General features: G+C 46.9%; 1 protein-coding gene across 1 annotated transcript in view; it reads right to left on the bottom strand.

The window, feature by feature from the left end:
- The window catches only part of LOC134454331 (rho guanine nucleotide exchange factor 26-like), a 62,081-nt gene that overhangs the window by 20,187 nt on the left and 14,394 nt on the right, over positions 1–27,500 (bottom strand). The window contains exons 7-11 of the mRNA XM_063205285.1: positions 17,968–18,120; positions 17,262–17,391; positions 12,749–12,823; positions 11,438–11,527; positions 5,859–6,013 (exon numbers count right to left, since the gene is read on the bottom strand). Of these exons, the coding sequence (XP_063061355.1) occupies positions 5,859–6,013; positions 11,438–11,527; positions 12,749–12,823; positions 17,262–17,391; positions 17,968–18,120 (603 nt within the window). The remainder of the gene's footprint in view (positions 1–5,858; positions 6,014–11,437; positions 11,528–12,748; positions 12,824–17,261; positions 17,392–17,967; positions 18,121–27,500) is intronic.

The raw sequence follows: 27,500 nt of genomic DNA, 5'->3' as shown, positions 1-27,500 counted from the left end.
CGCATGGTACCGCATGGACAAACAGACACACACGCACGCGCGCACAGATGCAGACATACACGCGCGCACACGCTGGCACGCGCACATGTACGCGCACACACACACACACACGCACAGACACACACTGTCCTTCCACTGCTCCAGTCTTCTCTTTTCAAGTGGCTGACGAGACGTCAAGGGTACACTGTGTATCTGAACTATCGGCCTCTGGAATTCCGGTCTGGCCTATTTCGTGATATGTAACTGTAACTGCTGTACTAAGTGTACATGTGGATGTTCTAGCAACGAGAATGCACAACACTCGCTCCTGATGCTGGCCATGTCCGTCCCACCACACCCAAACACCTATAAAAACACACATGCAATCACACACACACACAAACACACACACACACAAACACACAGTACAGTACAGTTCACAGACAGACACTACAGTACACACACACACACACACACACACACACCCCTCCCCCTCTGAAACAAACAAACATATACGGGCATGCAGCAACTGGAATGAGAAGTACGCTGTCCCCAGAGCTCCGCTCACAGACTCCCAGGCCCTGGTAAAGATAACAGCACGCAATACTCCTCCATGCCTCATAGACGTCATCTAGAACAGCCTGGGAAGCCGACAGGGGAGGACACAAAGAGGTCATTTGTCCCAGGCCCAGGTAAGAGAGGGGGCCCAAAAAATGAGTTTCCATTACATTGTATGTATTGGATGGGGGGGGCTTTTTCAGATGACTTTGTCCTAGGTCCAGCAAAAAGCAGACAGCAGCCATGACGTGAGTACAGCCAACAAAACTCCCTCTGGACATAATTTAAACTACGGCACACATCCACAGCCAGTCCGACTGTGAAGTGAGCAGAACGAGAAACGAGTCCAGCTAAAACTTCACCGTCATCTGCATGGGTGTTTTGAAAGGCGCCTGTAAATAAAATGTTATCATCGTCATTATTATTTGAGTAAGTCGGTTGCGTAATCTGTAATGACAAGGACATCGCCAATTTTTTTCCTTGCTGTGGAATCGCACGCTCTGCGTTGGCCTTAAAGTGCTGGAGTTGACAGACTGGTTTTTAAGCTTTTATTGCTCGACGCAGCTGGGCTGGCACTGGTATATATGGGGCGCTCTGCTTCACTGGTGCACTTCCCAGCTAGGGCAGAGAGCTCACTCTCTCACAGTGATCATGTGCGCGGATCTCCAACATTGCTTTCACACGCCATTAACGGAACGAATGACGGACATACAGTATGGAGGAAGAAGGTTGATGGTCCACAACCCAGTCAGGGAAGAGACAGAAGTAGAGGTAGATGCAGTCATATTCTCTCCCTGTTTGTGTGGATCTCAAACATTGTTTCACACGCCATTAAAGGAACGAATGACGGACACACAGTATGGAGAAAGGAGGTTGATGGTGCACATCCTAGTCAAGGCAGAAACTGAGTAGGGGTAGAGGCAGATGCCATCTCATTCTCTCATCGTTTATTGCGTGGATCTGAACACTGCGTTCACACACTGCTACATAAAGGAGTGAATGACAGCCAATAGAGGAAGGAGGTTAATGGTGGATATTTAAGGAAGAAAAATCTGCACTCACAAACTGAGTCTCATTATTTATCTATATTACCACCATGTCCAAAAAGCAAACGCGTTTCGGCTATCAAGCCGTCATCAAGCTTGATAGCCGAAACGCGCTTGCTTTTTGGAGATGGTGGTAATATAAATAAATAATGAGACGCAGTTTGTGAGTGCGGATTTTTCTTCCTTAAGTTGATACATTTTATCGCACACCCAAAGACTTTCGTTTTTTCCAAGAAGTTGAGCGCGTCCTTTGCCAAAACCTGATGGTGGATATCCCAGCCAGGGAAGAGATAGACGGCCCTGCTGTGGCCTAATGGTAGGGCACTGGGCTACCACACCGGCGACCCGAGATCGAATCAGACTTGGGTCATTTGCCAATCCTTCCCTGTCTCTCTCTCTCTCTCTCCACTCATTTCCCATGTCCCCTCTACTGTCCTGTCCTAAATAAAGGCGAAAAGCCCTAAAAAGTAAAAAAAAAGTTTTATTCTCTCACTGTTTATTGCATGGATCTGAACACTGCGTTCACACACAGCTAAAGGAACGAATGACAGCCAATAGAAGCAGGAGGTTGATGGTGGACATCCCACCCAGGGCAGGCAGGGGGAGAGGTAGAGATCTAAGGCAGTGTTTCTCAACAGGGGTGCCGGGGCACCCTGGGGTGCCACAGGCCCCCCTCAGGGGTGCCGCGGAAACATGGCTGATAAATAACTTATGTAATATAATACATATTTGTCTAAATTGATAAGTCTCTCTCTCTCCACTCATTTCCCTGTCTCTCTCTGTCTCTCTCTCCCTGTCTCTCTCTCTCCACTCATTTCCCGTCTCCCCTCCACTGTCCTGTCCTAAATAAAGGCAAAAGTCCCTAAAAAGTAAAAAAAATAGTTTTATTCGCTCACTGTTTATTGCATGGATCTGAACACTGCGTTCACACACAGCTAAAGGAACGAATGACAGCCAATAGAGGCAGGAGGTTGATGGTGGACATCCCACCCAGGGAAGGCAGGGGGAGAGGTAGAGGCCTAAGCCGGTACAGGCAGAGTCTCATTCTCTCCTAGTTTATCGTGTGGATCTCAACACAGCGTTCACACGCCGCTAAAGGAACAAATGACGGAGGACAGAGGAAGGAGGTTGGCGGTGGTGATGGAGAGGGGATGTGGCGTTGGACAGGGGAGAGAGGAGGAGAGCGGCGAGGAGGGGAGGAGTGGAAAGGCAACGGAAAGGAGTTGTGGTGGTGGAGAGAGGAGGGGAGGAACAGAGGGGAGGAGGAGGAGGATGATGAGGTTGAGGAGGAGGAAGAGAGAATGTGGTGGTGGTGGTGATTGTGGGGAACTAGTGTATAATATACGCCCTCTTTTCTCCCGCCACAGCAATAACAATGAACGAGAGAGAGATAGATAGAGAGAGAGAGAGAGAGAGAGAGAGAGAGAGAGAGAGAGAGAGAATGGCAGCCAGCTGGTGCCGAAGTGGGAGTTACATAACTGTTCTGGATAGTGGGAATATGCAGAGAGGGACAGAGAGGAGGGAGGGAGAGAGGGAGGGAGAGAGGGAGGAGAGATAGATGGAAGGATGGATGGATGGATGGATGGATGGAGGGGAGTTGTAAAGGAGGTGTGGCGGAGTAGTGTTGAGTAGCGTGCAGCATGCATGGCTCTGTTTTTCTCGAAAGGCTGCCAGACACGGTAGCGTAGCCGTAGCGTGACACCTCCCTCCCACCTCCCCTGGGCTCAGGAGGACTAGAGCACACAGAGTATCAGGACTCACATCAGGAACACACCACACACATCACACACACATCACACACACACATCACACACACACACACAAAACACACATTTAGACTCTCGTGCTTACACACACACACACACACACACACACACACACACACACACACACACACACACACACACACACACACACACACACACACACACACACACACACACACACACACACACACACACACACAAACGTACATGCGGGCACACAAACACACGCACGCATGTGCACACACACGCGCGCGCGCACACACACGCACGCACACACACACACACACGCGCGCGCGCACACACACGCACGCACACACAGACTCGTGCCAGCTCAGAGTATAAAAACTGCACACACAACCTCAACACGCACACACGCACGCACTATGCCTAGATTCAACCAGATGAAAACCACATTGTTTCCAGGCAGACATTCTTTTCTAAGGAATACCGAATGTTCCTGAAATTTCGCAAGAGGAAAAACAGACTTCCAGATCCGAGCCCAGTCAGTGGCAGTGCACTGCAAAATAATAAAGGAGGGGGGGGCTAGTAGTATTGCGCAACAGCAGAAGATATGTGTGCCGAGGAAGTCAAACCACATACTAGAGACACGTGGAATGGGGGAAAAAAAGGGGACACTTTTCATGCGGATTCAAATCAAAGTAGGAAACATTCCACCGAACGAAAAGAACAGAGTGTGAAAACTTCCAGTGAGAATGTCTCATATGGCTGCTTTTCCGAGGCCACGGATGTGTGAAAATACTTGGCCAGCAGCGGCGCTCTGAGGGACAGATATACAAACAGACAGAAAGATCTCAAGAGGGCTGCCATGGCGTAGTTGGCTAAAACGCTACACAGTACCATAATTACGGGCACTTGGGTTAAAGTCCAACACGAGGTCATTTCCCAATCCTCACCAATCTCTCTCCAACTCATTTCAACTAAGTAAATAGAATACCTTTTTGTCACTATTTACGTGTAGATGTGTCATTTACATAATACATGTACAGTACATATGCACAATTCCTGTCTTTACCACTGTCCTAATAAAAGCGTGAAAACCAAAAACAAATATTTGTATTCAAAATGAAATAGTTCAACAGTCAATAAAAACCTCAGAACAGCGGAGGTCAATATTGCTATTATGTTACTGTTTTCATGGTACAGTTTCTTCTGTGCTGTGCTGTGCTGTGCTGTGCTGTGCTGTGCTGTGCTGTGCTGTGCTGTGCTGTGCTGTGCTGTGCTGTGCTGTGCTGTGCTGTGCTGTGCTGTGCTGTGCTGTCCTGTGCTGTGCTGTGCTGTGCTGTGCAAGGACAGCCAGCACAGACTAACAGAAAACAAGAGGTCACAGTGAGCCAGTCGAAGAGTCAGACCTTCTCTCCTCACTTGTAACGTGAGAACGGCGATCCGTTTACTCCAATCTGGAGAGAACAACGGATGGAAATTGGCAACAGCCACAGGGGGCAAATGCTAACAAACTGTTAACTGTTGAGTGGCTGGTAAATTTTCTCTATTTATTTAGCAGGTAAAAGTTTATGAAGTTCACAGACAGAAACACACTACTGGGAAGTAGCTCAGCTGTGTGACACGTGAACTTGAAAGGACACTCAGAAAAGCTGAAGAGTAATGGTGGGGTGGCGTCCGCGCCAATGTCTTATCCTGAGTGTATCGCTCGGTGCGTAATTCCCAGGGAACACTGATGATGGGCTAGACCCGAAACGTTTGTCCCCTGTCTGTCGGTTTTATTTACTTTTTTCGGCTTTGTTTACTACAGTTTTTGATTCTGCATTCAGCTCCAGTGTGCGACTCCTTTCTTCCTTTTCACTCAGAAAAGTTCCATTTCCAGTTGGGGCAAATTAACTACAGTATGCTCTGATTCCCCTCCACTGTGATTAGTCAGGCTGCCTGAAATACAAACCCACTAAGCCCCCTCTAGGCTACACAAAATAAACAAAGGATCACACACTAATGAACTTCAGTGGGCTTTCAGTGAGCGTGGTAATGTAATGGCTGAAAGCCAACTGTGTAATTTTTCCACTGTCTGCTGGTAAAAGTGAACAGGGAGGTCAGCGGGTATTTGGCTGATGTGTGCGGTGTTAGTGACAGGCAGCCTGACAGATGAGTTCCTACTATCTTCCTTTCCCATCCCCGTTACTGTTACACAGGAAGAACACCCATAGTACAGTACACCCCCCATACACTTTGGAGAGCACATTTCAGACCAAAACATCCAGTAGTAGAGAATAAGCCAGCTCCCTTTTTCGAAGGAAAACACACTCACCCATCTACTCCCACGCAACAAACACAGGCACACATGCACACACGGGCACATACACACCCCCTCGCTAACTTCCCAAAGTCAAACACATCTCAGGCCATCACATCCAGTAGAAAACTGTCTGGCTCCTCCTTTTACAAGGAAAAAAACCACACACACACCACCATGTACACACCCACCCACATGTATACACACACAAGTGCGCACACACTCACATAATACACACACACACACCTTTTCTTGCGGGTGAGGATGAGGACGTCGTTGAAGAGGAAGAAGTAGACCTGCTGGCGTGACGTCCTCTTGGAGAAGATGCCATTCTCCTCCACCAGCGCAGTCAGCTCACCGCGCTTCACCATCCAGCGGGACGAGGAGACCAGGGGGAAGGGCTGGGGGAGGTGGAGGAGGAGGAGGAGGAGGAGGAGGAGGAGGAGGAGGAGGAGGAGGAGGAAGAGAAGAGGTGAAGAGGAGGAGGAGGAAAGGTGGAGGAGAAGGAGGAGAGGAGGGGGATGAGGAAGAGAGGAGGAGGAGGATGAGGAGAGGAGGTGGAGGAGGAGAAGAGGTGTAGGTGGTGGAGAGGTGGAAGAGGAGGAGGAGAGGTGGAGGAGGAGAGGAGGATGAGGAGAGGAGGTGGAGGAGGAGAAGAGGTGTAGGTGGAGGAAGAGGAGAGGTAGAGGAGGAGGAGGAGGAGAAGCAGAATGAGAGAAAGAGAAAGAGAAATACAGAGTTACATGGAAGTCAACATTATTAAAATCACACACCATTATATCATTATATTTTCAGTACCCAGTTTCAGTGCCTATATGGAGGGGTGGAGGAGAGAGTTTACAAGGAAGCCAGATATTATTAAAATCATTACACAACATACAAACATTATGTATTATGACTAAAACAACAAGGCGGAAGGGGTGAGAGGAAGGATAAGGGGTGGCGGAAGAGGGGTGGCAGACAAGGCTTTAAAGTGTTTATGAAACGAAAACAAACGGTCATTCCCATTAAAGCCTTGTTTTTTCTGATAGCATCGATGAGACTTTGAACCCAATCATCCTGGAGGAACTTGTGAAAATGGCAACTCAAAGTGTGAATTCTGTGAAATTTGGTGTGACTAATGAGCTGGGCTGTGACATCATAGAGGGGAGTCCCTGGTTTGCTAGTATGGCGATCTGACAAAACAACACACATTTGATGGACCCACATCTTATAAAGGAACCAAAATTCTGATACAAACATCAGCGTGTCGAAAAACCACACATCCAACCTCATGAGAAAAAAAAAAACAGCAGCACAAATCTATTTCAGAGGCACTGATACATCTGCAGAAAGTGAAATGTCTGACAGGCGAAGTGACGATTGTTGACATAGCCTTACAGTTCGTTTTGTTTATGGTTACGGTTGCTAAGGGCGCTTTGCCATGACCCACAGATGACATGGCGTGTGTATTTGTTGACAAATGGGGGGTATTTTGATTCAATTGCGCGATATAGTGTGATTGAAATGCATGTAGGCTACATGCAAAAATATCATCAACTAGAGAAAAAATGGAGGTATTAGGCTGTTGGAAAAACGCCCTATATAGCCTGAGTCCTCAGCATATTTTTAGCGTTTATCATTATTATTATTTTTTGTGCTCAAAGTCACAGGCGTCGCGTGTCCCTCAGCCGGACTCTGAGGACGAGGTGTGTCCAAACGTCAGCCACACGTGCACCACACAATACTAAAAACAAACAATCAACGCTTCAAAGTAGGCCTACGCTATGTGCATCTCTGTTTATTCGCTAAGCAGTAGCAGGACTTTTTCTAGGATTTTTTGGCATGAGGGAGCATCATGGCAGGTTACAGGGGGTGAAGGGGGGTGTTCCCCCCCCATGAATGAGAAATGTATTAGGGGCGCTCAAATATATATATATATATATATATACATAAAAATAAAAGTATGAGGGTGCACCCACGGAGGTATGAGGGTGGAGCGCCCCTATTTCCCCGTTCAGAAAAAGCCCTGAGTAGCCCAATCTGTGAGTTGGCTGTCCTCGACTGAGAGCACCACGCTGATGTGCGGATATCCTCCCAAAACCAATTTATTGACCAGTTGAATGGCAATCAATAAAAAGTGCATATTCCGAGAGCATTCGCATCGGTTTGGCATGTAATGTGCATTACCCTTTCCTGAAAACAACATACAAAGCAGATGGACAAGGGAAAACGAGTAGCCTAAAGCAAAGAAGTGCACTCACCTGTCTTCGTGCCCGAGCAGTTACAGGGGCAGTTTCAGTCTGCACTCCGGCAATGTCAATTGTTGGAACTGCTTGAGGCAATAGCATTCTCTTCAGTCCAACCATGCCCGCGACCTCCACATTTGTGGTGAAGCACAAGGGGTGGAAATGTGCCGAACACAACAGTGACCACGAGCTTGCTTCAAAACCACGCATTGGATCCAAAGAGCCCTAGCTTGATTTAGCCTTCTCCTTGTCGGCCACAGTTCCATCATTCTTCACAGAAGGGAACTTGTGCAAAGATATTCCTTCTGTCAAGTAGCCATTTTTGCAGCTGGCACCGTTCGGCCCTCCAGCAACACACTGCTTGACACTGCGCTTTGTTTTGGTACTAGCTGCCATTGATCTGAACAAGGTGGAATGAGGTGAACTCACCCCTTCTATGTCACGCATATCATTTGCATAAAATTTGCATGTCACCAAAAAAAACACTTTTTGGGAACGTTTTAACATGACTTTTAGGACAAAATATCACCCAGACAATATCCCATTTTATTCACAAGGCTTAGAACTTTCAGAATCTGTCCTGGAAATGGTCAAATTCCTTTACTTTGTTTTCGTTTCATAAACACTTTAAAAAAGACACAGGATAGAGTTTACATGGACGGCAGACATTATTCAAATCATTATGCAATACAAGCAGCATATTGTAGTGTGCGGTAATGGGGAGGAAGGAGAGAAAAAGAAAGACACAGAGAGCAGAATGCGTAAGGAAATAATTAGTATTTTTTTGGGTCTTTTCAGCCTTTATTGGTTTTCTGAGACAGGATAGTGGAGGAGAGACAGGAAGCGAGCTGGGAGAGAGAGATGGGGAAGGACCGGCAAAGGACCCGGACCGGGAATCGAACCCAGGTCGGCCGAGTGGTAAACGTGTGCCCTACCATATCAGCCACGGTAGGGCCGAGAACATCGTTGTTAACTAAGTTAGCAACTTACTCAGTTGCAATGCAATTTCCCATTGGAAACCTACTATGTTGCTAACTGTTTAGAAACGATACTTTCGAGGAATGGGGTCCAGGTTACAACGATTAGCTAGTAATTGGTGGATGACAGTTGAAAGTGGGGTTGAGGAGGGCAAAACAAGAGAAAGACAGACAAGAGTTTACATGGAGGGCGGATATTATTGAAATTGTTCTGCAAAATAAACAGCATTTTTTAGTAGCCAGTAACAATAAGTCACTTGTGGGGGGAGGAGGAGGGGTCGAGCAAGGGAAATAAATAAAAAGAGACTGGAAGGCGGACATCACTGAAATCATTACGCAATACAAAACAGCATATTTTCAGGACCCAGTTACAATGAAAAAAATAATCCTTCTAACCACGAGAGGCACCACCACCACCACATAATCAAGTCCAGTATGGAGAAAAAATATGAATAAACCACAGCGTATATTGTGAAGTTTAAGAGCCAGTGGAGCCCATAAAAGACTCAAGTATGCAGGGCCTCTAAGGCAGAAAAAAAACATACACACACACACACATGCGCACATATGTATGCATGCACGCACACAGACACGCACACGCACACGCACACACATAATGAAGCCAATTGCTAACTCTGGCATTTCGACAGCATTTAGCAACAGCAGTGGTTGGTCCCCAGTCTTCATGGGAGGGTTTGGATGTAGATACCAACACAGCATGGACCTGAGAGAATGAGGTCATAGGTCAAAGAGACTGTATTATGACTGTGTGTGTGCGTGCGTGCAAATGTGTGAATGTGTGTGTGTGTGTGTGCGTGCGTTTCTCATTTCTCACTATGTGTTAAAGGGGTATGCCACTATTTTGGGGCTTAATACAGTTAAAATCATTGGCTGGGGTTTATAAAGGTGGTAACGTGTCTTATTTTTCATGTTAAGCATTGTCTTGCTTTAAGACAAGTTAAAAGAGGGAATATGTCGCTAAGCTAGTGAAAGTCAATGGATCCGTGTAGCATTGTAGCATGCTACACGGATACATTTACTTTCACTAGCTTAGCGACATGGCCCCTCTTTTAACTTGTCTTGAGGCAAGACAGCGGCTTACATGAAAAATAAGACACTTTACCACCTTTATAAACCCTGGCCAACGATTTTAACTGTATTAAGCCCCAAAATAGTGGCATACCCCTTTAAGTGCTGTGAGTAGAGTGCAGTATAAGCCAATAAACAGCTGGACATGGCTGTGAGGGCGCTCCATGAATGCCTCACAAGCCTCCAGACATCTGTCTACCACACCACATGTGCCAACAACACTTTCCCACACCAACCAGGTTTTTTTTTCTTTCCCCTTTCGCTCTCTCATACTTACACACACACATACACAAGACATTTGCAGCACTGATAAAGCCTTGTGTTCTCTCAGTGTGTTTCTTTCTCTTTCACTTTCTCTCTCTCTTTTTCTCTCTCTCTCTCGTGTACATGTGTGTGCATGTGCATGTATGTGTATGCGTATGTGTACAGTGTGTGTGTGTGTGTGTGTGTGTGTGTGTGTGTGTGTGCGTGCGTGTGTGTGTGTGCGTGCGCACGCGCATGCGAAAAAAACAAAAACACCTGTGCCTGATAAAATGAGTGCTGGTGCATTCCTTCAACACAGTTGCAAATGCCAAAGAACAGAAGAGTTGCTAGAGTATGTTATGACCTGTCTCAAGACCCTGTGTGACTGTGGTGTCTGTGTACTACCACATGTATCTATCTACACATGTAATGTAGCATGATGTATTATCTGGTAATGATGATGACAGGCCTAATGTCCAGTAACTCCTGTCCCCTCCTTTCAATTCCTCTGTGCGGTTTCTTGACAGCTGACAGCAGACACAGTGCAGAGCAGAGCAGCCACAGCACAGTCGCCAGTCCAGAGAGAGGAGAGAGGAGGCGTGCTGTCAGCCCCGCTGTGCTGTGCTGTGCCGAGATGGGAGAGCAGAGCAGAGAGACTCTCTAATGGACTGAAGCCCTCTGGGATATCTCAAAGAGACACACGGCTGGAGCAACAACAATTCTAGGGTCAGGGAAGCTGACAAGGGGGGGACAAAGGGGTCCGCTGTCCCGGGCCTAGGGAGATGGAGGGCCCATAATTGGGTTCTCATTACAGCTAATGTATTGGGTGGGGGGGCATTTTGTCCTGGGCCCAGCTAGAGCTGGCTAGGGTCTCTCTCTCTCTCTCTCTCTCTCTCTCTCTCTCTCTCTCTCTCTCTCCCTCCCTCTCTCCCTCTCTCCTCTCTCTCTCTCTCTCTCTCTCTCTCTCTCTCTCTCTCTCTCTCTCTCTCTCTCTCTCTCTCTCTCTCTCTCTCTCTCTCTCTCTCTCTCTCACCCGCTCTCTCACCCGCACTCACACATTCCCAAACACTCACACATTCCCAAACACACACACACACACACACACACACACACACACACACACACATACAGATGTCCGTAATAGGCTATAGCACAGTGACTTTTAAACCTTATTGGCTGTAAGTGCTCTCATCTGGCTGTAAAACCGAGGGTTCAACATTGGATTATGGCGAGCAGAGCAGAGTTCAGCTGAGTTGAGCTCATTCCCATGGTGTGTAGCCTGTAGTACCTTAATCTTGAACTCCAGCTGCGAGTTGATGGTGTACATCATCTCCGTCCTCTCCATCGTACGAGCTCCCTCATTACATTTCCTGACGAGCTGCAATTGGATACACAGTCACAACACACATAGCCATCGTTAAAGCACTAGCCCATTTTTTTTTACGTGCATAACACACATACTTGAATCAACACAACGGAACATACACCAGAGAATGTTCTTTAGGGTGCAGGGTAATGGCTCAAGTTTACAAAACACTGGTTGTTTACATTCTTTTTTTTATAACAACGAAACAATGATATGTGGGCCTGTGGCCTTCTTCGTATTTCAGTTTGACATGCTGTACCATTGTGGACTCGAGGAGTCACATGCTGTTGTTTAAGCAGTGGCCCAGTTTATAAGTGTACGTATGTGCATAACGTGCATTCTGGAGCAAGAAGTATCACACACCAAATAGAGTTGTTTCTTTAAGGTGCTGGCTAGTGGTGGAAGTTTACAAAATATGGTGCCACACTTTGGTTCATTTTACAAAGTGGTGGCATTTTGAGCTTGTATGGCATGTTTGGGAAGTTTCTCATGCAACTGGACTCAACTGGAATCTTTTATGCATCTTTTGGATGAAATCAAGTGTTTTGTTGCAAAATGGCGTAAGTGCCATTTTTTTTTACTTTGTGCATTTTAGTATTGGAAATGACTATTCAGACGTCCTATCAACTATGTGTGAATTCTTGCCATTCAAACATTTTGAGAGCATACTTTTTCAACCTATATAAAATGCAAAAAAGGAAGGAAAAAGCAGAAGCACTCTGAGATTTGAGAAAAATATAAAAAAGCCTTTAATTTAACGTGACATATTCAGTTTAAAAGCACATGGGCCTACGCGTTGCGGCCATATTGGCCTTCATCGTGCTTTTAAACTGAATTTGCCATGTTAAATTAAAGGCTTTTAAAATATTTTTCTCAAATCTCAGAGTGCCTCTGCTTTTTCCTTCCTTTTTTGGACCTACACTTCACCCGGTACAGATGAGCACCTGAGTAATATTACCCTGCAAAGTCTCCTGAGCGCTTTAAGCCCTTTAGTGTCTTCTATATAAAATTCATTTTGCAATGAAATGCAATGCAATGCCCAATACAAAAATGTCATTTCCTAAAATGGATATACATCATTTTGCAACAAAGCTCTCCAACTGTTCTCAAGCTCCAGCTGCTTGCAACTAAAAAAACAATGGCGGTCTTCGTATTTCAGCTTAACATGCGACACCCCCGGTCCACACATCCTGGGACAAGTACGTAAGCCTGTGAAGAATCTCCGCATCTCACCTTGCTGACGGACTGCAGGGCTTTCTTACAGGCCTCATACTGCTCCGAGCCTTTGGGAGTCTTCTGGCAGATCGTCTGAGGAGGGGGGAGGGAGAGAGAAGATACTCGTGGGAAACATATACAGCATTTATGGGCCGCTGACAAACACATTTTGCATCTGATCCAAGAATAAGATCTGATAGGGAGGGCTTATTTGGAAGGACATTCACATTCAGTTTCATTATGAAGTTTAAAAATAAGTCTCTTGAGTGGGAATTTCTTGATATCATTTGTTTTCACTTGTGAACAGGAAGCCACAGGAATACTGCATGTCTAGTTCTTCTGAGAACACCCTCCCTCTCTCTCATTCTGTCTCCTCTCTCCATCTCTCATTCTGTCTCCTCTCTCCATCTCGCTCTCTGACTCTCTCTCTCTAACTCCCCTCTGCCAAACTCTTTCTCTTTGGCTCTCTTCCCCTCTCTCTCTCTCAATGTCACTGGAGACCAGTAGTGGGAGGACCAGTCCACATGGTCCAACTTTTCTCAGGGTCCATGTGACAGGCCAGACAGGCTACCCTGTTGCTGCACACTTGTAAACTCTTGCTGGCAAGTTCAAGGAACAGGAACAGGAACAGGAAGAGGAGAGGAGAGTAGAGGAGAGGAGAGGAGAGGAGAGGAGAGGAGAGGAGAGGAGAGGAGAGGAGAGGAGAGGAGAGGAGAGGAGAGGAGAGGAGAGGAGAGGAGAGGAGAGGAGAGGAGAGGAGAGAGAAGAGAAGAGAAGAGAAGAGAAGAGAAGAGAAGAGAAGAGAAGAGAAGAGAAGAGAAGAGAAGAGAAGAGAAGAGAAGAGAAGAGAAGAGAAGAGAAAAGCGGGGAAAATACTTTGTATATGAGAGCATAGGAGAGAAGAAGAAAAGTAGAGAGAAAAGATGAGAGCATAGGAGAAAAAAGGGGCATGGAGTAGAGCAGAGTAGAGCGGAGTAGAGTGGAGTAGAGTAGAGTAGAGTAGAGTAGAGCAGAGCAGAGTAGAGTAGAGTGGAGAAGAGTAAAGTAGAGTCAGAAGACAAAAAAGAGAGAAGAGAAGAGAAGAGAAGAGAAGAGAAGAGAAGAGAAGAGAAGAGAAGAGAAGAGAAGAGAAGAGAAGAGAAGAGAAGAGAAGAGAAGAGAAGAGAAGAGAAGGAGCGGAGGGGAAGGAGGCAAGCGAGCCAAGACTAAAAACACCTCCATAAGCCTGGCTTCCTTTCCCGCTGACAGCTTCCACTCCAGATACATACATACAGCCCTCCTGAGATACAAGATGAGACACAGGCGCAACACGAGAGAGAGAGCATCCAATGGAGAAGCAGGAGGAGGAGGAGGAGGAGGGAGAGAAACAGGAGGGAGAGAGACGGACAACAAAGGAATGTTGGAGCTTTGAACAAAAATAAAATCCACCCAGTGGCCGTAGGAAACTCAATATGAAAACATGAAAACACACACAGGCTCATACACACACACACACAGGCAGGCGCAAACACAACACACACACATAGGCACACACACACACACACACAAACACACACACACACACAAACAAGACAACACACAGGCACATACAGGCACAGACTAAGGCACGCACACAGGCGAGGTAGAAGATCAAGTAGTATTCCCGTATGAGCTAAGAAAAACAATAGCAGCAGTGGATAGTTTGAGAGGTATTTGCTGGTGCTCATGAGAAAACACAGACAAAGAGAAAGTGTGAGAAGATGAGAGAGAGAGACAGTGCGACAGAGTGGTGATTGTGGGGAACTGGTGTATACTATACGCCCTCCTTTCTCCTGCCCAAGCAATAACAATGAGCAAGAATGAACGAGAGAGAGAGAGAGAGAGAGAGAGAGAGAGACAGAGACAGAGACAGAGACAGAGGAGAGAGAGGAGGGGTAGAGAGAGAGGGAGGGTAGAGAGAGAGGGGGGTAGAGACAGAAAGGGAGAGAGACAGAGAGAGAGAGAGAGAGAGAGAGAGAGAGAGAGAGAGAGAGAGAGAAGAGGGGAGTGGCAGAGAGATGTGGTCTCACTGATGCATTACATAAGAGTCCCAAGCTCTCTGCTAACCTGATAAGCCCCGTGGGGAGACAGTATCAGTGTGTGTGCGTGCATGTGTGTGTGCATGCATGTTTATGCGTGTATGCGTGTATGCGCGCGCGTGTGTGCGTGCGTGCGTGCGTGTATACGTGTATGCGTGTATGCGTGTATGCGTGTATTGTATGCGTATATGCGCGCGCGTGTGTGTGTGTGTCTACTGTGTGTGTGTCTACTGTGTGTGTGTGTGTGTGTGTGTGTGTGTGTGTGTGTCTAGTGTGTGTGTGTGTACGGGGCCTCTGCGAGGTGGCTTGAGGACAGATGAAAGCTCGCTCCAGGCTCAGGCTACACTGATGTGCACTTGAGATCCACAGACAGATCTGATGGCAAGACGCAGTGATGACGAACACGGAGACCAGAGGGCATATTGGATTAGGATGTTTTTGGTGTGTCTTGAAGTACAGAGGTGGCGTGGCTGGCAACGTTAGCCTTCTGTCGACTCTGCGCACTTCACAGCAGTGCCTGAGAGTCTTCATTCGTTTGGCTCGTTAAGGTGACTAATTAACTTAAAAAACATCACATAATGCACCTTTAACAAGGATGATTTGACTAATTGGCCTTGGTGCCAGAGTCTAATGCACCTGTCTGATGATTTGTGTGTAGTTCTAGAACTACTCATTAGGATCAGCTGATTCAGAAGAGTTCTAAAGCCTTTGCTAAACAGCCGGTAGCCTAGCCTACTGGTCCATTCCACATTTTGGCTTGCCCCAGCACACTGCACAGAGGAAACATTTTACAGTACCCTTTAGGGTGCATCAAAATCCCTTGAAAATGAATGGAATTCCACTCTGCTCTTATTATTTATTATTTACTTTCTTAATTAAAAAAAATATGCATCATGTATTTATTTAATTAATGTATTATTTATATTATTTATTTGCACTATTCTAGCAAATTCTGTTCATGGTAAAGGGTGGCACAGTAGGCTTGTGAATGGACATTTTTTAGAAAAATGATCACAAAGTTTGTGTTGAGGCTCCTAAGATTTTACAAGGGAGTTATGTTAGTACAAAGGAACAACACTGCAGGAGCAGAGCGGGCGTTTGATGCACCCCACTGTGCATTCAAGCATGGATTTGAATCAAACAGCTCAACAAAGTAGACTTGAATCATGATCTACCAGTGTATCTACATGTACAGCCAGCAGGGTTTTTTCCAAACAATGTGTTCGGCTGCTGGCAGAGCATTTTGTTGGGAGCTGGTGTGTGGAGGTCTTCAAGAGTACTACAAATGGGGTGGGGAGTGTTGGTGTGCGGTAGAGGGATTTGGGTGCACTTGTTTTTTAGGAAGGTCAGGGAGGGGGCAGGAAGAGCTGGCTAGGGGTCAAAGAGGGGTGACAAGGCCAAGACAAGATAGACCAAGAAGAAAGAGAACAGTGAGGAGATAAAGAGAGGAAGAGACAGAGGGGAGGGGAGAAGACAGTCGGTGTAAAAGGACAAGCCTGGAAAGGTTGAACAGAACACAAGCTGAAGATAGCACAGTGATAAGAGCACAGAGAATAAAGAGAGGAGGAGGGGGAGGAGAAGAAAGGAGAGGAAAAGAGGAGGAGAAGAAAAAGCAATGACATTCCATGAGTGGAGGCAGCAAAGGACAGCAAAGGGCATGTGGTGTCGCTAGGCAATTACACTGCACTTATTTTAGGACGGCCAGGGCAAAGAGGGTGACCTGGACTAAGAGGAGCAAAAAAAAGACAGAGTGAAGAGAAGAATAGAGGAAGGTGGAGAGGAGGTGATGGGGTGGTAAAGATGGTGACCTGGTCAGGGCTGCTGACAGGGGGGGAACCAAGGGGTTATTTGACCCGGGCCCAGGGAGAGAAGGGCCCCAGAATTTCGTCCACATTGCATTGACAATTTGTATGTATTGGGCTGAGGGGCCCTTTCAGGCGACTTTGTCCTGGGCCCGGCCAAAGCTATTAGTGGCCCTGGACCTGGTATCAGCACATTGATAACAGCAACAGCGAGGAGATAAAGAAAGGAAGAAAGTGAAGTGAAGTGAAGGAGGAGAAGGATGAAAAAGAGAATGAAGAGGAAAAGAGAGGAAGAGGGTGAGCAGAGGGGACGAGATGGTGGAGGTGGTGATGGCAAAGAGGCTGACCTGGGATCAGCCGAATGATAAGAGCAACAATGAGGAGGTTTAAAAAAAGAAAGAAAGAAGACAAGGTGGAGGAGGACGAGGAACAAGGAAAAGGAAGAACAAAGCGAAAGTAAAGAGAACAATAGAGGAAGACAAGACAAGACAAGACAAGATATGAGGGATGGAAATGTGATCATGATGTTGGAAAAAAGGTTGATCTGGGATAAGCACAATGATAAGAAGAACCAGTTTGGAGTTTGGAGACAAAGAAAGGGGAGAAGAAGGTGAAGTGAAAGAGGAGGAGAAGAGGAGAAAAGGAGGGAGGAGAAGAAGCAGTAGTACTGACGTCCATGAGCAGGGGTAGGCGTGTGACGCGCTGCATGGGCAGGATGAGGAAGGAGATCATGGGCAGGTTCCGGCAGTCGGGGTGGGCCTCGATACGCGTCAGCACCTCCTTGAAGGACGGGTTCTTCATTCTGCATGTGGAGAGGTGGAGGAAGAGATCATTACATAACTCATACGTCATGCTACTGTTCTCAGGAATTCCTTAGAATAATGTGAAGGTCAATGAATCATTGAAAACAAATTAAACATTAATAATAAGACAGTGTCTCCCGTGCGTGTGTGTGTGTGTGTGTGTGTGTGCGTGCGTGCCTGCGTGCCTGCGTGCCTGCTTGCGTGCGTGTGGATTCTTCAGTCATTACACCGGTAAAAAAAATACTTTCTAAAATGTGTGTCTGTCCTGAGTGTTTGTACATGTGGGGTCTTCATTCCATCATGAGGTAAAACCTCATCACATAGAATTAGTAATGTTACTGTGTAAAAGAATGCGCGAAAATCTTGGATATGGCAGTAGACATTGTATTATATCGTAGTCGTAGATATCGTAGTCAAACATTTATGTGGATGTTTATGATATTAATTTCCCCTATCAGGCAGTAGTGAAACATCCCATTATCATCATTAAAAAAATGTACAAAGGAAATAGGGAAAGCACATGAGGAATGTGTGTGTGTATGTGTGTTCATTTGCATATGATGTGTCATACTCACGCAAGCCTCTCAAGGGTGCGTTGCTGGTACACCTCATTGGAGCAGTATGTGATGTAAGGATCGAAGTTGGCCTGGGCGTGTCTCTCCACAATATCACTGATGTCATCGATGACTATGTTCTGCTGGTGACGATCCTCCAGTTCTTTAAAGAACCTGCGGGGACAGGACATGGGGAGAGAGGGCATACATGTGAGCTTACGACAGACAGACATACATAGCTGGAAGGCTATACGTGTGGGCTTGCTCGCGTGTCTCACATGCCATGCATTTCACTAGACTGAGTCAGAAGGGGACTCACGAAATGCAGTCATCATCCTCTACCCACCCCTCCCCCCTCTCCTCGCCCCAGCTGGATGCATCTCCACACCAGGAGCACAAAACCTGGAAGTGCTCGAACACTTTTCTTCCGCACCTTGTGCAAACTTCTGAGGAGAGGATATCCTATCCCCCCAAAACGGCCCTGAAATAGCAGTTTGGCGGGACGGGAGCACCAGCAGCAGCAGCCACACTGACGCTTCCTCCACAGGACACACATGGGCTAGGTGTTTCGAACGGCTCTTTATACAAGGTCAAGTCAAGCTGGTGTTGTCGAGATGGGCTGCTTCATCAATATGACCCATAGACCAAACAAAGATCAACAACCCTTACCCCTCAGCTCAGCTCGGGTAGGGGAACTTTTGCAGAAGGCCGGCGACGCAAGATTGTGTTCTGTAGAAAACAAGCTGGTCCACTTCAGAGAGACTGGGCCAAAGATGACTGCAGCACACAGGATTCGTTTTGCCAAGTTATTTTATTGTGGTGTAAGCCTGACTAACGTTTTGACAAAGTGTGCATCTTCATCAGACAAGCAAGCTTGTGTTCTGTCGAGATGGGCTGCAAAGGCAAGCTAAACCCAGCTGTCGCTCTTTCGTGACGAGCTGCTTTGCTGACATGACTAACCAATGAGCTGTTTACATAGCCCAAACACAGGTAGCTCATCTCGACATGACGGCAGGCCGGGCCAGGCTAAGCTAGGCCAAGGTCTTCATCGTTCCCCAGGGACAAACAGGAAGGAAGGAGATGCAACACAGCTCACAGACGTCCCATGACCTAAAGCCCTACACCCCTCCCCCTTCAAACACTGCCACCCCCACCAGCGGACCGAGCCCCATGCCTGAAAACCCCTATCCCCTATCCTAGTGTTTCTCAATGGGGGCGCTACAGCCCTGCCGGGGGGCGTTGGGGAACCCTAGGGGGCACGTTGGGAAGGATACATTAGTCCGTTTCATTTCTTAAATACTAAGGGGGGCGATGGTCGGCTTACGATGAGGTTCAAGGGGGCATCTATTCAAAGAAGGTTGAGAACCACTAACCAATCCGAAGCCCCTGACACTCTTCCCCCTGCTCCTACAACACTACGTACAAGCACAGGCTGTTCCAGCCTTGACTCACTACACGGCCTTGTCTATTCCTGGAAGCTTATGTCACCAGGTCACCTCAGTAGCGATGGCCAGCCAGCAACACTGGCCATACAGCTGGACAATCGTTTCCCCTCAGAAGAACCAACAGCAGCAGCAGCAGCAGCAGCAAAGTTTCACAGGAAGAGACCTAGAAAAAAAATCCCGTCATGTCAGCAGATGTAATAAATGGAAAATACTAGAACATCAGGTTGGATGGAAACCACATCGTGGCAATGCAAGGCAAATCTGTCAGTAAACAAACCTTGACACTTCAACTGATCGCTTGCTAGTCACTTGGACAATGTGTGTCTGTGGGTGTGAGAGAGAGAGGGAGAGATGTGTAATGATGTGTGTAATGTCTTCTGTATTTATTTACAGTATGTATACTACTTGAAACCTTAATTTCCCCTCAGGATTAATAAATTATACTCTACTCTACTGTACTCTACCACCTGACCAGAGAAGGTACAGTAGCAGAGTGATGGCTGGACTGTCACGCCAGTCAGGCAAATAGCACAGAGGGCATCGCTCTTTCCGTCTCTGTCCCCAGGCGATGGCCCTTGGGCACACGGCCAGGAATGTAGAGTAGAGTAGAGTAGAGTAGAGTACTTTTATTGATCCCGAAGGAAATTAAGGTGTCTGTCAGCTTACATAAATACACAAATCCAAACATACACAAAGAACTTATACACATAAATGCACATTACAGTAAAAGTATATCGCCTCACACACTCTCTCTCTCTCCCTCCCTCCCTCCTTCCCTCTCCCCCTCTTTCACACACACACACACACATATCCTCTCTCTCTCTCTCTCACCCCCCCCCAACACACACACATTGTCACACACATTGTCACACACATTGTCACACACACACACACACACACACACACACACACACACACACACACACACACACACACACACACACACACACACACACACACACACACACACACACACACACACACACACACACACACACACACACACACACACACACACACACACACACACACACACACACACACACACACACACACACAAGGTCCTTGTAGGGCATCATGTTGCATACATATACACAAAAGGTCAAGATAAAAGTGTTCAGTACACATAAAAGAGCCAAAATAGTTCTAATGATTGTGCATTGTAGAAGTCCCTCAGTTAAAAAATAAAAATAATAAAAAATAAAAATACGGCAGTTCACAGTAGCTTTTCCAGTGGTTGAGATAGTCCAGTAAGAATAAATTGCAGACTTAAATAGTTCACAGATGCTATCCCAGGGGATAGGTGAGGTAGCTGAGGTGGGGTGTAGTGAGTTTATTGTCCTGTGTTGAGCAGTCCCTTTAAGTGTCCAAGGTAGTGCAGGCGCTTGCTCCATGGGGGGTGGGGGGGTGGGGGGTGTTGGGTGAAGTGTAGCTGTTCAGTAGAGATAAAAAATCGGGAGGGGGTGGGGGTGGTTTAGGCTGTCCAGTCACCAATGACAATCTCTTTCATTGTGTCTTTCTGTGTGGTGTTGAAGAGCTGGATGGCCCTAGGAACAAATGACTTCCGTAGTCTGTCTGTACGGCAGGGGAAGGCCCGGAGTCTGTAGCTGAACACGCTCCTCTGGTTGGCCAGAAGCGGGTGCAGGGGGTGTCTGTCATTTTCCAGTATGGAGTCCAGTCTGCTCAGTGTCCTGTTTTCGGCTGTTGTAGTGAGGTCCTCCAATTCCATGCCCACCACAGACCTAGCTTTCCTCACCAGCCTGTCAAGGCGCCCCGCGTCCCTCTTCCTAATACTACCTCCCCAACAGGCGATAGCATAGGTAAGGACACTTGCCATGTAGACAGGCTCAAATGGCTTTAGCTTCATCCCGTTGAGAGGGGACACTCATGACCCACTTCCAACAGTCAGCGTCCTTGCGAAGAGACACAACGTGACACAGCAAGCACACACCACCATCTCCCTCTGTGTTCCTCTCTCCCTCTCTCTCGATACACACAGACAGACAGACGGACGGACAGACAGACAGACACACACACACACACACACACACACACACCCATGAATGCGCGCGTGATTTACGCCTGACTTGAACTAGGCCACTGTACAATGATTGAAGGACGTGTGTTCGACAAGACCAGAAGAAAAAAGACAAGAGCATGAAGCACATTGCGCACAGAGGTCTTTAGTGCACTCACTGACACCAATCAAACTCTACCGTGCAGAAGTAAGAAATGAGTTGGTGGTCAGGAGCGCTTCCTGACTTCTTCTCTCATCAAGCTTATGCTCTATTGAGTCAAGGATATTAGGTTGCTTGGAGATTTGGTGTAGTCTACAACTCAATACGGAAGTCACTTTGCTGCAAGGTTTACAAAGGAGCTTCCAAATCACTGTAACCGTTACAGTGTAATATATATATTTTTAAATTGTTATATTTATTTTGTGGGCACAATCATTGCAATGAACACAGCCTTCTTCAGAGCCCCAAACTCAACTATGTGTGCATTGACTATGCGTCTGTTCAGAGCCCCCCTGACATTAGCCCCTGAGAGCATTCAAACTGTGCTACGCTTTTTCTCTGGCTTTCAGGGCCACTACCCTGACACTGGCCCCTATACAGAGAGGGGAAAACATCAAAGCAGCTTCTCCAAGCCCCATGCATCACTCCTTAACTATGAATGAAATCACACTGGTCAAGCGTCACTGAGGCCTGACGTAAGGGCTCGCAGCTTTGAAGAGACGAGTCGACACTTCAACTTAATTGCCCGTCGCTGTGAAAACTCAGTCATGCTCCCTCCCCATGACAAATTTAGACCAGGAATGGAAAGCACTGCATCACTCCGAGTGTGTGTGTGTGTGTGTGTGTGTGTGTGTGTGTGTGTGTGTGTGTGTGTGTGTGTGTGTGTGTGTGTGTGTGTGTGTGTGTGTGTGTGTGTGCGTGCGTGCGTGCGTGCGTGCGTGCGTGCGTGCGTGCGTGCGTGCGTGCGTGCGTGCGTGCGTGTCTGTGTGCATGCTTGCGTGCGTGCGTGCGTGCGTGCAGCCTGTGTTTGCATGTTTGCCTGGGAAAGAGAGAGGAGATGAGAAACGGAGTGAGTGAGTGATTCTAGCTTTGAGTCCAACCCATTTGGCCTCCCCAGAGAGTAATAATCATGTTCCCTGTTGCTTTTCTTGGCTGGAGAGTAAACCATGAAGACATGTTATGTTTGGGCGAGGAAGTGATATCTAAGAAAGAGCAACTACTACTACTGTGTACTTGGACTGAGAGAGAGAGGGGGGGGTGAAAAATAGAAAGAGGTTGAATAGGAAAAAAGAGAAAGAGGTGAGAATAGCAAGCAAGGGAATGTGAGAAAGATGAAAAGAAAGGGGCATTGAGAGAGAGAGAGAGAGAGAGAGAGAGAGAGAGAGAGAGAGAGAGAGAGAGAGAGAGAGAGAGAGAGAGAGAGAGAGAGAGACAACTGAGGTTGGCTCCTCAAAGCGCGTCAAAGCACCACACTGACTACGTACGGCCTACGTATGGCCCAAAGGCCTCAGCCCAACACAGTCCCTTTTCTCATGCAGCCGTCCATTGACTTCTCCAGGAGCGGTCGCTAGCTGGAGGAGCCAGGGTGGTGGTGTGGTGGGTGGCGACTGCAATTCCACAGAAAAGCCACAAGCTGCTTCTCAAACTGAGAACAAACCATGTGGGCCAACCAGTTCCACGACCAGTTCCAACCATGTACATGATGACAGCAAGAAATGTCACATGGGTGTCGACTGGGGAGGCTCCAACAGAACATTAGTGACTTTCCTGCTGCTACTTGGCTTACAGTAAATCATTTTGCCATTATACATTTGGAAGCCCTTTCGTTTCAGTTTTGCTTCACACATAGAGAACGCACAAAATGTTGCACAGCTTCTCTCTCACACTGTCTCGCGTGTGGACGCACACATGCACGCACGCACGCACGAACACACATACCATGTTGTATGGTGGTGAAAAGTCACAGTAGCAATAGTAGTGAAACAATAAGGTACACCACCCACATTCACATCAGTGAAGAAAACTCAATAGAAATGTATTCCAACAATCATTTGTCATGTCAGTTCATCATAAATGAAGCAGTATGCACATGTTTTTTCACCATTCTACCCATCACAGATATACAGTACAACCAAGTTCCATAATGATTTTAACACAAAAACAATTCTCTGAAGTCGAAGTCAAACATGCTGACTGACAGCAAAATATGATCAAAACACCTATTTGACACTGTGGTTGATCCAGTCCACCTGGTTCTAGTGAATGGATTGGGGTGGGGTTTGCTGTGAGGTTTGGAGTGGGGTTTGCATGAAGAACACTCTGCCCTGATCTCTTTCTCTTTCATGAGCGTCACATGGGACACAGGAGCATATGGTTGTGTTGTTTCCTTGAAATGGTTGGCTTTCCCTGGTGGTGAAACTAAGGCTCCCTCTACACAGTTCCAGTTCTCTCTCTCTTCTCTCTCTCTCTCTCTCTCTCTCTCTCTCTCTCTTTCTCCCTCTCCCTCTCTCTCTCTCTCTCTCTCTCTCTCTCTCTCTCTCTCTCTCTCTCTCTCTCTCTCTCTCTCTCTCTCTCTCTCTCTCTCTCTCTCTCTCTCTCTCTCACTCTCTCTCTCTCTCTCTGGCAGCCAGCTCCATCCTTGACATCTGTTGAAGGAGAAGTTGCCTAAAATGTTATGATTTTAAAAAAACATTAGCAGGTGCCTTTTGTTTCCTTAGCCTATTCCTTAGTCCAGCACTCAGACATTTGAGGTGGATATAGAGTTTTTTTTTCTTTCTTTAGTTCTCCGAGGAGGTGGCTCCATGCTTCAAAACACACCAAGGTTATAAAAGCTGGATGCGGTTTTCCCTCCAAGGAGAGTCGATCCACCAAAACCAACACTAATATCCCCTTGGTTGAAACTCAGTAGGTCAGATAAGGCACAGCCCAAATACCTCTTACGAAATAAATAAGTAAGAACTTTCCCTGATCTCCACAGCCACACAATGGCCCAAATGTCAGCCTAGGTAAACAGGTTATGTTGAATTTATCTGCTCCACACCCAACCTAATCCAGCAAACACCTTGAGGGGAATTATCCACCCTACAGTATACTATGTCTCCTGGGTGTTTGTGGAGAGTGTGCATAAGTGTGTGTGTGTGTGTGTGTGTGTGTGTGTGTGTGTGTGTGTGTGTGTGTGTGTGTGTGTGTGTGTGTGTGTGTGTGTGTGTGTGTGTGTGTGTGTGTGTGTGTGTGTGTGTGTGTGTGTGTGTGTGTGTGTGTGTGTGCTGGGTAGAGTCACAAGTCACAAGTTCACAGGAGGATCCAACTGCTTGCTGTGAGACCAAACACCAGACTAACTCTACCAAAGAGAGATGGCTGAAAGTTGAAACCTTACTGAGACCTTAACAACAAGATGTCCACAACCATTTAAGTGGTTTGTCCACTTCTAACAGTGTGAAGGGCATTTAATTTGGATAGAAGCAATGTTAATAGACCTTGCGTGTTTTGAAAGGTGCTATATATTATTGTTATGATTTCTGAACTGTTTTGTTTTCAAGGTCAGTAAAATCTGAAGATTTTGTATCTGACCAGTTTCGGCTACTTTGCCGATCTCAGCTGCCATCACGGACTACGTCACATCAACAGCACGTGACACTGCTGGCACAAAACATTTCTCTTTTACCGACCTTGAAAATGAAATAAACGGTTACTAGCAGGCCATATAGTTTATTATTATGATTACTATTCTTATGACTTTGATCTGTCCCCTTCCAGGCATAGACTATAACTTAGACTTAGACTTATTTATTGTCCGTAAAACTTGCATGAAATGGAAAATTTGCTTGGTAGAGGCACAAAGACACACAAGACAAACACACATCACAATCACGACAATGAAGAATAAATGGATATATACCCACACTAACCCCACATGTTTGGAGGAACGTGTGGACATTGGAGTTCGTGCATGTTGTTGTTGTTCCCTCAGCAGTGTAAACAACAGCCATGTAAACACGTATGTTTGTGAACTAACGTCCTGGGCCATGAGACAGCAGATGCTGAGTCTGAGCTCCACAATGCTGCCTGTTAGTCAAGACGCCAGCTGCAGAGAGAGACACACTGCACTGACACGACAGCAAAGCCCTTACACAACACAACACTGCAGCACTGCAGCATGCATAAAGAACAGCACTGTCAGTGTCCCACTCCCCTCTCTGGAACACAGGACACAGAGAGGAGACATGTTGCAGATGGGACGGCACAAGGAGCGAGCGACAGACGCACACAAATTATCAAAAAGGGAACATGCACACAAGCACAAAGGCACAGTCAAACACAAGGCAGCCACACACACACACACACCACAACATTGCAGTACACACATGACACACACACACACACATGACACACAAATGACACACAAATGACACACAAATGACACACACACACACACACACACACACACACACACACACACACACACACACACACACACACACACACACACACACACACACACACACACACACACACACACACACACACACACACACACACACACACACACACACACACACACACACAGACACGCACACGCACACACGCACACAGCATAAAGTACACACACACACCACATTACAGTACCCACAGACACCCACACTCATTGGCACACACAGGCAGGCATTGCAGTATACACAGACACAGATAGATACAGACACAAACACAGACACAGACACACACGCACACACTAGCCTCGCGCACCATCCTACGTACTTCCGCCAATAGACTTGGCTCCGCACTACGTCTGGTACCTGTTTTCTGTGGAGCGATGTTGACCAGTAGGATTTGCGCCGGTGTTCTGACAAACGGTCCTACATTGTTATTTTATAATACGGTAGGATGTTCTGTCAGACATGTCTGTTAAACGGTCCTACATCGCCATAGATAGGCCTATATGACAGACACGTTTGTTCAACAACTTATAAGTTAAATCCTGAATTTTTCCGAAAATGCCCTTCCTGCTTCCTGCAATCGCGTCAGATCAAACAACCTCCAGACCATGAACACGAAATGAAATCGTAGTATTATGGGATGGTCAGGACCAGGCTACGCACACACACACACACACAAACACACAGACACACACACACAGGCACGCAGACATGACAGTGCACCCAGACGAATCGACATGCAGACAGTCGCACAGCTGGCCATCTGATAGGGGTATGGCATTAGGAGACAGGAGCGGATGTGAGCATGGTGTTCCTATAAACACAAGAGACAGCAGTCAGGGCCTGTGGAACTATGCATGCGCGTGTCTGTGTTTGACAAAACAAAGAAAACGGTCAGACAAACGTACACAGAGACCGAGAAATAGATTTAGAGAGACGGACAGAGTTGGCAGTGTCGGAAAGATAGAGATTTACGATAAACTCTTACAATACATGTACAGTATGTGCGGGTGTTGCATTGGCTGGAAGCTGGAATGTCCTTGGTTACCTGATTTGTACTTGTACATGGACTGTCCTAGACTGACAAACTGAGCTAAGATGAATCTGACAGGACTGTAAATTAAAAGAACCTTCATTACATAAACTCCATGTCTTGTCTTTCTCCACAGCAGTGTGTGTGCGTGGGTGTGTGTGTGCAGGGTGCGATTTGTCGAAAAACCAGAAGGGGGGATATGTTTCAAATGTTAAGCAATATCAATGGAATGACATTAAACTGTGATTAAAATCATCAGATAAAGTGGCGATATCAAAACAAGAGGAGGGGACAATCCCCCCAACCCCCCCTACAAATCGCACCGTGTGTGTGTGTGTGTGTGTGTGTGTGTGTGTGTGTGTGTGTGTGTGTGTGTGTGTGTGTGCGTGTGCGTGTGCGTGTGCGTGTGCGTGTGCGTGTGTGTGTGCGTGTGTGCGCACGTGTGCCGTGTAAACAAAAATCACAACGACAGCATCCATCCTCAAATCTACTCCAAATCCACAAAGCAACCTTCACAACCTTCCCCACCACATGACCCCTAACACACTTACGCAACAGACTGCGGATGACAGACGGGACCGAGTTTTGATCATTCGGTCGTCTATGAAACGCATCCGCAGAACAG

The sequence above is a fragment of the Engraulis encrasicolus genome, chromosome 8 (genome assembly GCF_034702125.1).
Source record: "Engraulis encrasicolus isolate BLACKSEA-1 chromosome 8, IST_EnEncr_1.0, whole genome shotgun sequence".
Classification (NCBI taxonomy): domain Eukaryota; kingdom Metazoa; phylum Chordata; class Actinopteri; order Clupeiformes; family Engraulidae; genus Engraulis; species Engraulis encrasicolus.
This window is presented reverse-complemented; position numbering and strand designations above follow the sequence as displayed.